The 12,958-nt window shown below is 42.6% G+C and overlaps 1 protein-coding gene across 4 annotated transcripts in view; it reads left to right on the forward strand.

The window, feature by feature from the left end:
• Nucleotides 1-12,958, forward strand: part of SCUBE3 (signal peptide, CUB domain and EGF like domain containing 3) — a 109,793-nt gene that overhangs the window by 45,763 nt on the left and 51,072 nt on the right. For 2 of the 4 annotated variants that reach the window (XM_035123443.3, XM_035123441.3), the window contains exons 5-6: nucleotides 8,740-8,865; nucleotides 11,578-11,694. In XM_035123443.3, the coding sequence (XP_034979334.2) occupies nucleotides 8,740-8,865; nucleotides 11,578-11,694 (243 nt within the window). The remainder of the gene's footprint in view (nucleotides 1-8,739; nucleotides 8,866-11,577; nucleotides 11,695-12,958) is intronic. The other 2 variants (XM_035123442.3, XM_035123444.3) reach the window with 1 other exon arrangement.

Genomic DNA, 12,958 nt, shown 5'->3' on the forward strand with positions numbered 1-12,958 from the left:
TCTCAGTTATCAGCTGTCCAGTACGGGCATTGCCTTTAATGCTTCTCTTTCTTTCTCAGCTCACAATACTGTTTGCAAGATTCCCCCCTTTAATACTTCTCAGATTTGTCCTCTTACCTACTGATTCTACCATAACCCCTTTTCAGACTCTCATTCTGTCTTGTGTTTATTAATTGTTGGTGAGTAAGTAATGTTTTGCTTACTTGTCTTCCTGCCTCTCAGCTACCGTGCTTTGAGAATAATTCTTTTGCTTATTTATTTTTTGCAGTTGCATCATGGTATATAACCATACACTTCTTTTTTCTGGCTTTCTTTATTGTTCTTTATACAGTTTAAACTTCTTCTAACCTTTAAATCTCTTTGTGATCTTGCCCCATACCTGTTCTGTTCCTCGGTTCCTCCATTTATCAAATACTAATCATTTTGCTAAACTTCCACACCCCTCTGCTGTTTCCCATCTGTGCCATTCGTTATGCATACGGTAGCATTTTCTGCCTTTGATATTCAGCTGTCCTCCACATTGTCCTGCTTTAAGAAAAAGATTTCTCTCTCTTTTATTTCCTTCTTGAAGATCCCTCTGATTTTTTTTAAAAGAATCACTTTTATCAATTAATTACTGAAGAGGTGTTATCGTGTTGCTGTAATTCTTTTGCTTCACACACAGCACATGCAATCCCCACCCCCCACCCTCTACATTTCCTTGGCTTTTGCCTCGTATGTGAGCTCATGGGCAGATCAATAAATCACAACAAATGGCATTTTCTGATTCTCAGGTTATGATGAGTTCTATCACATTAAGCAGATATGCCTGTTTTTATTCTACTGTCCTGCTCCCTGTGAGACCAAAGAGAAAAGCAGGAGGAACTGGAGAAAAGCAGTGGAGAAACTGGCTGGAATTACTGGAGACTGAAGGGATAGGCTGACTCAGGCACCCATTCTCAGAGTCTCCCTTCCCTTATAAGTTAGTTGTTTTCTAAATTATTTATTTTTTGTCAGAATGGTTATTGACATAGCACATAAAGTTGCAGTAAGAATGATAAGTGTAATATATAAAAATAGAAAAATAAAATGAGAATACAAAGGGGAGTGGAAAACCAGGAAACAATTGAGAGTGCAAAGCTGCATACAATTGTCACATATAAGAAGAAAAAGATGAGTCGATTTAGTTCTCAATAAAGCCTCTCCACTTATTTATCTGTAAAGCAGGAGGTTTAGTGGGCTGTGCAGATAAGTTAACATAGGAGAAAAACTTATACCAATAAAAATAAAAGTTGTCTATTTTTGATGAACCATTAAGGGCTCTCCGCTTGTATGTCAGGTGTTCTGAAGTGCAATGTCCCATACTTTTGCTAGCCGCCTCTGTTGGGAAGCAGGTGAGTCGGATTTCCAGTGGGAAACCACTGGCATTTTGGCTGCGGCAAGAAGCATAAACAGAGATTTATGCATAGTGGATGAATTGGTACCACACTACAAGGATAGGAACACTAGGAGGTGATGGTGGAAATAGTGTCAAAAATTGGGGTCCAGAAACTCTGAACTATGCAGCAATTCCACCACATATGAAGCAATGGTCCAATGTTTCCACAACCCCACCAACAAAAATTAGAGTAACCTTTGCTAATTCTGGATAGGCAGAGTAGAGTCCAATGCCATCTTAACACTGTTTTCAGCGTAATGCCATCTTAACACTGTTTTCAGCGTGACTTCCTGTATTCTTACAGAAATCATTTTAAGTGGGGGGTTTGGACCACATCTTACCACAGTTGTTCCTCTATTGTGAAACCCAGCTCACTCTCCCATACTAATCATAGTCCCTGAAAAGAGCCTGATTCCATGCTAAGTAAAATTCTATATACAGTGGTACCTCTAGTTGCGGACTTTCAGCTTACGAATGCAGCAAACCCGGAAGTGTTTACTTCTGGGTTCACCATGCGCAGAAGCGATCTGCGTGCTTTGCACATGCACAAAAGCGATCTGCGCACTTCGCACATGCGCAGACGCGCTTGATCGCGCCACACACATGTGTGGAAGAGGCGCTCTAGTTGCGGACTTTTCGGGGTGCGAGCAGCATCCCGGAACGGATTAAGTCCACAACTAGAGGTACCACTGTATATTGGAAGCCATGCTCTTATTACTTGAGGTAGCATTAAGACAAAGTGATTCATAGAGTGTCAGGGAGTAGTGACCTTCTCCTTTGCTCAGCAAGAGCCAGGCAGGGTATTGTTTAATTTTTCCTTTAATGAAGTTGCTGAAATAGGACAACCATTAGGCAGAATATATTTGATCCTATATATTCCCTTTAGTTTCCAACATCAATACTGGAGGTATTTGTCATTAAAACAGAATGCTGGATGGTCCAGAACGGGTGTTAATGTTTTAAAATAACATTATAGCATTATTGTGTTATAGCACTATACTCTTTCTTTCTTTCTTTCTTTCTTTCTTTCTCTCTCTCTTTCTCTCTTTCTTTCTCTCTCTCTCTCTCTCTCTCTCTCTCTCTCTCTCTCTCTCTCTCTCTTTCTTTCTTCCTTTCTTCCTTTCTTTCTTTTGAAGTGTACCGGTATTAGTGCTAATTAAAAGATTATGTGAGAGGAAAACCTGGTTCATAATATGGCGTCCACTGCAAAGGGTTATACTGTAATGAATGTTTGTTGAGCTATGATAGGTTTAATTTCTCAGTATGTCATTGCCTTTGTCAAAAACCGCATGACTTTAAAAAGAGTAATGCTAAAGGCTTGGAGATTGTTCTGTTTTGAAAAAGCCAGACTTTCTACCATTGGAGAGATGGGATAACCAGAGGATGAGAATGCTCAGATGATGAAGTTGTGTAGATGCCCTGTAAAAAGTGAATCCACAAAGCATGGCAGTTCCACCTAATGTGGAAGCACCCTTTGTTTTACTACATTCAGGATGGGAAAGAATGTGTCCAGCTGATCATTTAAATCTTAAATCTTCCACTGGTAGTTGCTGATATAACAGTATTGTTGTTTCAGCTCCCATTCAGATATCTAGAGTCAGCCAGTTTCTGTTGAACTTTCTATGGACCTTACATGAAATTATAAGCCTTTGACCTCCTATAGACTTCATCTCCAAATCTTACGAGCAGTCAGTGTTTGCTACCCTCTCTTGGAACTCAGGTATGTCTGGCTAGGCTCTGGTGAACTTAGTCTAGTAGCAAGCCATTGCCTTAACTATTTGTCCCAGGAGGCAGTTCTGCTGCTCAATTTTGCAGTGCTGGAGCTGCCGATTGTTTGCACTCATCTGTATGTGGATATTGAAAGTTCACTAGAAATGAGCACCATGTTCTCTATAATAATTTGTGAATAAATTTCTCTCTCTGACATACCACCATTCCTCCTTAGTGCTGCCATGGATGCTCAGTCTATCTTTCCTATTTTTGCTTTCTAACTAAGACTGCCAGAAAGGGGGAGGTGTTGGTTAAAGTCTGCAGTGGCAGCAGTTTTTACAATGTAAGCTGATCATAAACTGCTCCTTCTCAGAAACCGAAGCAAGCTCTTCCAAAACTCATTTCATGCATCTAGCTGGATAGCCATGAGATGGAAACACTCGATTTTAATGACTCAGGCTGGATTCAAACCAGTAACTTAGAATTGGAGGCGCTATTATTTCTTACTTGTTCCCCTTCAAAACATGGTGTCGGTTTTAGGTGTTTTCAACCCTAGTTCTGTGGACCGCTGGGCCTCTTCATGTTTCTTCGCTACAACAAATGCACACCCAACCCCTGAACTCTACAATGAACCACCCTCCATCTGTGTTGCCTCTCTGTAGTCTTTTGCAGTGCTTTGAAAGGGGGTTTGTGTAGCTTTTATAGTCTGCTTGAGTTGATGCACAGTCTTGCCACAGATACTCTAGAAAGCATTCTTCAATTGATGCTTCCTCCATACTTGAAAATATTGCAGATATACTTCCTTTGTGCTGCAGCACTGAATACAGGAAGCCACTGCGTAGAGGTTCCATCAGTAGAATTAGGGAGATGGTGTTGCATAAGGTTTTCGAGCTGCTTCTCTGAGTTGGGGTGTGTGACCCAGTCTAGCTTTCATGCCTTTTGTTCTCCATGTTCTACACACATGTAAATGGCCAATTGCAGAAGAAATCCAACATGGTCAAACATTTGATTTCAAATGATGAAACATATGGAAGTCGTCCACAGGAGGCAGTGATGGCCACCAACATGGATGGCTTTAAAAGAGGATTAGACAGATTCATGTAGGGATAATGCTATCAACAGCTACAAGCCACAATGGCTGTCTTCTGCCTCCACATTCAGAGGTGGTATGCCTCTGAATAATAGCTGCTGGGAATCGCAGAGTGCTGTTATGTTCATGTCTTGATTGTATCCGGTTGGCCGCTATGAGAACAGGATACTCTATGGGGGCATTGGCCTAACCCAGCAAGTCAGCATTTCTTCTGACATTTTCTCATTGCATCGAAGACTTTGGGTTATATTAAACACAGCATTAAAGTGATTGTTCTATCAGCACAAGGATTTCTCTTTGTGCAGCAGAACATTTCCCCCTTCTCCCGCCACCTTCCAGAGCAGATTTAGGGACATGGGGGGTGGGGTGGGGAGATTGGGATTGGGGAGACCTGTTGTGATAGTGGTCATCCTTGTGCAGTTAGCTGAATACTGCCCTTTCTCAGCTCCTTGTATCTTCAAGGAATGGAGGAACAGAAATAGACAGAAGTTGAACAGTTAAACTTTCATGCAGAAAAGACGTCTGAGCATGAACATGCCCCTTTCCCCATTAAATGCACCTTGTTTACCAGAGGGGAGCTTTCTTGGGTTTCCCTCCCCACCTCAGGACCCCTCAGTGTTGTTGTTGCTGGCCCATCCACCGCCAGTATCTGCCCTGAAGTCAAGTAGCTTTTTGGCTCAGTTTTGGCACTCTGTTCTGACAGCACCTCCAAGCAAGCTTGAGATTATACCCTGGGTAGACTGTAAAATAGTCAGACAACTGTTGCGGTTGCATCAATTCCCCTCTTGACGCTGTAAAATGGCATGAGAAACCCTGCGCTTCCTATGTAGTCTTTCCCAGAAGGAGCAAACCAGCAGCTGCTTGCTTGGATACTCGTGCTCAAAATGAGATGCTTCTGAGGGAACGCGCCAGAGTATTCTGCGTGCAATCTCTTACTGGAATCACGCTGTGTGTGACCACACTAGCTGTCTCCATTCCTCCTGTCTGCCTGTGGATTTTGTTAAATAATATTTAAAATCCGTTGAGTGTTATACTGTATTCAGTGTCCACAGAACCCAGCTTTTAGAGCTGAGGTTCTGGCAACTTTTTCTTGTCTGCAATGGTAGTGGGATAGTGAGGCTGTGGGTATCATCAGATCATTGGTTTTCCAGTTGTGATGGAGCCAAAGACCTCAGGTAGGGATGGCAGGGGGAGGAAAATATTCAGCAATTGGTTGGTTCTGAAAAGGCTTCAGCATAAAACAGGGAAAGAAGTAGAGAAGCGTATGAGAGAATGTAAGGTATTGGGAGAGCAAAGCAACTGTAGACAGAAAGAAACCAAGATTAAAAAAAAAATGTTTTCCTAGATGCCTATCCTAGTTATTTCTCCTTGCTTATTCTTCGGGTGCTGATCCTGGACAGTGAGTATTTCATAAACCATGTTTTAGCATATTTTTGGGGCTGAGTCCCATAAAATGTGGTTCATTTTCCAGGCTATGTGCAGCAGTAACGAACTTCTGCTGGTACTGGTTGTCGTCAACCACTAGCTCCCCTGTCCCTTGGCAATGTCTGTAACATGCTCTGATTGTGTACATAGTTAGGCCTATAATGGCAGCCACGGTTTCCCTCTTTACACACACACACACACACACATGGAGAGAGAGGTGGGGAGCTATACTTCCATATTACCAGTAAACAGTCACATAAACTGAATAAATTTCTGGTTATAGTTCTAGCGGACAGGGCCTAATGTGTTGTGCTGGCCTATGTTAGCCAATAAATATTTTTGTATTGGTGCGTTTATTTATGTGTGATATGCTTATAAAAAACAGTGTGAAGAGGAAGTGAGGCACATGCTGCATTTCACAATCTGTCACTATTTCTGCTCTACTTTCAGACTTGTCTGCACAAAAGCTTTTGCGTAATCTGGAAAAACCATGATTACTTGCACCTCTGTTTTCCTATAGGGTTGAGACTTTACTATTTACTGTACTATGCTTCAAAAAAATATATCAGAAGTGATTCATTCCAAAGACAAACGTATAGAGAGCCAACAGTAAGTGGCAAATTGTGATTTCCTACACATTTTCCTAAATCCTTGTTCCTAAATCCTACACATTTCCCTAAATCCTTGTTCCAAGCATCTCTAAACCAGCAGCACTTGTGCTTATCACAGCCTTGCTCTGAGCATCCACTTTGCAATGTGTGACGCAGAACCCTCTTCATGTCCTAATACTACCACACGGCATGCTTTACGCAAGCTTTTAGTTGGGCAGAAGTCCCATTCTCTCTTCCTTAGCATTGCTTCGTCCCTCCTCCTTCATTAGTAGTTAAGGTCATTGGATAGTAAAAGACCTATGAAATGTCCATGATGGGTAGTGTTTAGTGGGGAAGGCTTCCATGCTTCCTTAAGATGCTTAATGTCAAATACCTCCAGATTTGAAATCCAAGCTGTGCATATATTGTTCACTGGAGCAGTGGCTAACGAATGATGGGTCCTGTTTAAGGGGTTGCTTAATGTGCTTCTGTCAGCAGTTCTTTGGCAGGAGAGGGGTTGCAAGCGCAGAGAGCTCTGCCCTCTCCTGCTACGAGATGCATTAGCCTGCCAAGAATAATAGCAGTGGCAAGGAATGAAACAGATCCGAATTGCTGCCGACAACTTTCAGAAGTCTGTCTGGGTTGGTGCTGCAGCTCTCTACATGAAGCATGAGTTCCAATATGACTTTTTTAAAATGCAAATTGCAGGCACAGGGTTGCTGGTCTGGATTAGGAACTCAGCAGGTGGCAAAGGGTTAAAGCCGCCTGCCCTCCTCCCGCATTGCTAGGTTCCAGATGGGTGGAGCCTTTGCTGACAATTTGTAAAGGCCAAAACTGTATACATACTCAAGAGCGGAACCATACAGTTAGGATCAGATGTAGTTTGACCCTGCGTGTTGCCTGCGCCGTGTTATGTGAAAAAAACAGCTCAATTTGTTCACCTGCTGCTGCATCTACTGGTCTAGGTTTTCAGTATAAGAGAAGAATTGATAGTCCTCCTCCATGAATTAATATGCTGTTTTTTCTTTTCAGATTTCAACATCAGCCTTGTATAACAAGGCAGGCAGGCAAACCCAATCCCTGTGGCTCCTAGTCTGTTTCAGCCCTTCCAGACCATGAGACAGGGGGCATGGCCCTCCTGGCTCTGGTTTCTGCCTGTGGTGGGTGGCCGACATGGAGACATGGATGCTAAAACTCGGAACTCAGCGGTCCTCTGTGCCAGAGCAAAGCACAAACAATCCAGGGGCATGAGTCAGCAGCGGCACCCTGTTTTGTTTGCAGCTTGGATGGGCCAGACAGCAGTGTCTGTAGCTAATGCTGCCTCTGGCAGATTTACAGCACAGAGAGAGCCTGAGAGACTTTTGACCCTTCTTGAGGCCTTAGTTGGCTGCCTGCCTACAGCATCACTGAAGAATAGAGCTAGGGATATGGAATGAGAAGGCTAACTAGGGTACTGCACAACTGGAAGGATGGAGGGAAGAGGTTGGTCAATAGGGATAGCTGGAACAATCTAACTGAAGAGAAAGTTTGCTGTTTTGATGTGGGATTTATAATGCGAAAGGTTGGAGGACACTCAGTTTTGGGCAAAATGGAACAGTGGCAGTGGAGTGAAATGGCAGGGAATGCAGTGTTAAGTGGTGATCATCTCCATAAAACATATAATGCATCCTAGAGTTTTCATCTAGTAAGGTATGAACAATAAAAGATCCATACTGTAGCACATTTTACTGATATTGAGACTGAGGCTGTACCTGTAAGCTTTTAGCACAAAACTTACTGGTACTTTTCAAAAAAGCTTTTTGGTGGTAATCCATTGATCTCAAATAACTTGTTCTTCATTATTTGGTATCTCTTTTGCTATGTGCATTGTATATATTTTTAATTTGTATATGTTCAATGAACTGTGGCCTAGATTGCTGTTGAAACAATTGGGAACCAGAGGTTTTTACTTAGTACACTTTCCCCGTATTCTTTAATTTCTACCCAGAGATAGATTTTCAGAAGCTGGCTGGCCGGCCCCTTGTGCCAGGGCTTTCTTGTACTTAATAATGGGAGCTTCCAGACAGCTCACATTAACGGGATCAATGTGCTGTTTCAGTATACCCAAACCTTCCATGCTAGGCATGCAAGGAACTTCAGCCACATGGCTGCTGCCAGGGACTAGTGTCTGGGTCAGGTGTGGGGTGTGCAGCCTAGTCTTCCTACTGTGAATAGGAAAAGATATGGTACTTTACTTTCCACAGAACACATCCTTTCCAAATCTGGCACCCTGTGGAGTACAACTCCCATCAGCCATAGGCAGCATGGCCAGTGATCAGAGCTGATGGGAATTGTGGTCCAGAACATGTGGAGGACACCAGATTGGGAAAGGCTACTTTACAGTAACCTGCTCCAGAAGTTATCTATGCATGCCTTTTCACAGTTAAAAGTATATACCCCCTGGAGCTTTTCCTTGCTTCCTTTGGTGTCTTTTGGGTAGCTTTTATGTTGTTTCTTTTCTCTTTTAGAAGGAATGAACTGCATGAACAAGAATCATGGTTGTGCCCACATCTGCCGGGAGACCCCAAAGGGTGGCATTGCCTGTGAATGCCGACCTGGCTTTGAGCTCACCAAGAATCAGCGAGACTGCAAGTGTAAGTTACCGCCTGGGGACCCTGTCTTGAAAGCCCATATAAAAGCATCATTGGGTGGTTTTTAAATGAAATTGTGCTATTTTGCAGAAGAGGCAGGAAACACACAACTTAAGTCTTGTATTCTTTGGCTAAGACCTGATTTGGCAAAACCACACTGCCAATTTTTTTTTAATTTTTTTTTTAAAAAAACATTTTTAATTTTTTTACTCTTTTTAAAAAAACTATTTAAATGTTATATATATTTTTAAAAAACCACACCTTTTTTTTTAAAAAAAAGCACATCCTTGTATCTATACACCTAAAGGAAAAGGTACCCTTGACCGTTAGGTCCAGTCGTGAATGACACTGGGGTTGCTTGCTCATCTCGCTCTATAGGCCGAGGGAGCCGGCGTTTGTCCGCAGACAGCTTCCGGGTCATGTGGCCAGCATGACTAAGCTGCTTCTGGCGAACCAGAGCAGCGCACGGAAACGCCATTTACCTTACCTTACCTTACCTATTTGTCTACTTGCACTTTGACGTGCTTTCGAACTGCTAGGTTGGCAGGAGCTGGGACCGAGCAACTGGAGCTCACCCCATTGCTGGGGTTAGAACCACTGACCTTCTGATCGGAAAGCCCTAGGCTCTGTGGTTTAGACCACACCGCCGCCCGTATTCCCATGTATACACCTAGTCATACCCAAATATATATGATGCAGTGCCCTAGTGGAAAGGGGTGAGCCTTCTCTTAAAAAGTAGATCTCAAGATTGTGAAATTGTCCATGTTTTAGCATGCTGGGCATGTGGGCAGGTGTATTGGTGCCTGTTCCCCATTTTTAAAATAGGGGTGGGAGAGCAACCGGGAATAGTGATACTGGTAGATCCCCCTTAACATCCATTTTAGAGCATACATCTTTAAGGATATATGAGCTTTCATGCAAGAAAGAAAGAAAGAAAGTGGTGTATAAACACTGGCAAATCGAAGATTTGGGTATAGAATACCTGCTCATTGAACAATAGGTTGTGTGAAAATCTTCCGGTCTGGTTATACCTTCACTTTAAGCAGGTTCACTAATTATGAGTTCACTGCTTATTTGATGACTGCTATGGCTTTTCCAGGTCTGATTATTTTCAAAAAGAAATTATACTCAGTTTCCTTAGGCATTTGTTAAAGACTAGTCCCTAAGTCATACTTTAAATATGATAAGGGTTAATTAGATAACATTAATGGGTGATCATATCAGCAAACTTAATGTCCCGCTGGTTTCCTTCTATTTAACTGTGGCTGGTAGTGGGAATGTTGAATTAAATGGCCTGAAGTGTCTTGTCACGACATTTTCAAGAAGAGTGTTTTTTAGGGGAGTATAACTGAGGGCTCATGCAGACTTCCTTTTGTGCTGTGTTTCTAAGCACAGGTCCATGCTTTACAGCACTGTATTAGAGTGCTTCCCCCCCCCTTTTGCCCTGGCATTTCCCCCGTGAAAACCCGCTCTTTACCACTGAATCGGAGCAAACAGCGCTCAGACATTGTACTTTAAAACACAGAACTATGCCTAGAAAGTTCAGGGAAAAGGGTAAGTGTGGATGAGCCACAAGTGCTTCTAAAGCTTACAAGGTACGTGGTGCTTGTGCACAGTTGGCTGTGATCCTCTTCTCATCTGCTCATCAGACTTGGGGAATCCAGAGCTATGAATGGCTACTGCATATTTTTTTTGCCAATAATGATGTATTGCTGGTACAAGAAACACTCTTCTTTTCCATGAATTGCTTCCCTATATTTTCAATTGTGCAACAAGACATTTACCCAGGAATGTAGGGAATCTCCCCTGCAGAGTCATCCTTAGATAAGAATGGAGATAGTAGATTAAGGTAGTCAAATTTTATAGGAAAGAAGTTTGGATGCTGGGCTCAGCATGGGACCAAGTCCTTTTGTTGCCTGGATTGCAGCCCAAATCCCAATCCAGTTTGGGACGACACTATAGAAAATCTTCCTGCCAGAGGTGTACCTAGGGTCCCTTGCCCCCTTGGCAAGGAGCGGTATGGCCCCCCATTAAAAAAATATATCTGATAAGCAGGTGAGGGGTTGGATGGGGCACTTGCACTGCTATCTGCCTGGAATCCATTCCGAGGACTCCTTTCTGTCCCCTCCTGCAGCAGCAGGCGCTGCCTTTGCTGTTAGAGATCCTAGTTGATTCCTTTTGCGGGCAAAGCAGGTGCTTGAGTGCTTAGTGATTAGGGGGCACTCCAGGTGTTGTGGGAGGACTCCAACACTTGAAAGGTGATTTTTCCACACATACATGAGCCCGTGTCCCTGGCGGGGACTGGTTCCACTGACCCCCTAGGTACAACTCTGCTTTCTTCATCAATTCCTGCCTTCTATCTATATCTTCCTCTTGGTGCCACCTTATACAAATAGTTTCCCCCCTTCTATGTGGCAGGGATAATGGAGCAGATTGTTTTGATTTGGTGAAGTACATTCTACCACACAAAAATGTATGTTGTTATAAATTTGTTAAGGTGTTTTAAAAATATTGGTGTTTTTGCTGCTGCAAACTCAAAAGGCTACCTACATGATTTGATGAGTCTCATTGGAGTGCATAAAGCACTTATTTTTCTTTAGATCAATATTTTCAGTGTCCTGACAACTTGGACCCAAGTTTCTGAGTAACTGACTTCATGATGATAACATTTGAAAGCTATCATTTAGCATGTGCATCTTTTATTGTCCCTTCCAGTGACCTGCAACTATGGAAATGGAGGATGCCAACATACTTGTGATGATACAGATCAAGGGCCAAAGTGTGGTTGCCATGTGAAGTTTATACTACACTCTGATGGGAAGACATGCATAGGTAGGTGAGAGCTATAGTGCATACCTTGGCTGAAATAGCTTTTGTGTATTCTCAATGGGGAATTATTAAATGTCATATATATAAGACTTTATAAGGCTTGTGCCATAATAAATAATGGGAATTTATATTTTGCCACCTAGTATCAATTCCAAATTATGTTCAAGATGAAAATAATATAATGATATAATATTAATCTAATTCCCTCTGTCGCTCTAAAAGTCACTGTTGAGAGAAGAGAAGAAAAAAGCTAACAATAAAAAAGTGTAAGATTCCAGACATAAAGGCTGTGTTTGGACATCACACTAAACTATGCCTTAGAGAGATGTGAACGAACCCAGCACACTTTCCCCTCCATTCTTCTCCCCCCCCCCATGTGTTTGGGAGGAGGTGGTCAGAAGTTTTCACCTCCATTTTTTTCTTAGCCTCAGTTTGTTATGTCATCCAAGCATGAGAAATTGTGGTTAACATTAACTATTGTTGTTGTTTAGTCGTTTAGTCGTGTGTGACTCTTCGTGACCCCATGGACCATAGCACGCCAGGCACTCCTGTCTTCCACTGCCTCCCGCAGTTTGGTCAAACTCATGTTCGTAGCTTTGAGAACACTGTCCAACCATCTCATCCTCTGTCGTCCCCTTCTCCTTGTGCCCTCCATCTTTCCCAACATCAGGGTCTTTTCCAGGGAGTCTTCTCTTCTCATGAGGTGGCCAAAGTATTGGAGCCTCAGCTTCAGGATCTGTCCTTCCAGTGAGCACTCAGGGCTGATTTCCTTCAGAATGGATAGGTTTGATCTTCTTGCAGTCCATGGGACTCTCACATTATCTATAGTGAGTTTCAAACGAGCCTCGTTTAAAACATGGTTTCTGAAGATGGCTTGTTTAAAATAACCATAGTTAACATTCATTACAGAGCTGGATTTGGACAACTTTACAATCTGCACTTAACCAAATGTTTTGGCAGGATTTAAAGTTCTCTGTCCCTGGCTATGCGATTCTCAATCATGTCAGAAATCATATATCCTTTCATCCATTGAATACAGCTTTATTTGTAAATATGTATTTTTCCAACTGTCTTATTTACCAGCGCAGCTTTTCCTGACTTCCTTCCAATCTTCCAATCCAGGCTGTTGTCCAAGCCTGTCATTTGATGTTAAGCATACTGTTTGCAATATTGCAATGTAAATGAACTGTATTCCACAGATATAAGTCATTTGGCGATCAATCAGTTTTCAGAGACCACACAATCCCCCCTTCTGGGCCCTAGAAGG

This window comes from Zootoca vivipara, chromosome 7 (assembly GCF_965207765.1).
Source record: "Zootoca vivipara chromosome 7, rZooViv2.hap1.1, whole genome shotgun sequence".
NCBI lineage: Eukaryota > Metazoa > Chordata > Lepidosauria > Squamata > Lacertidae > Zootoca > Zootoca vivipara.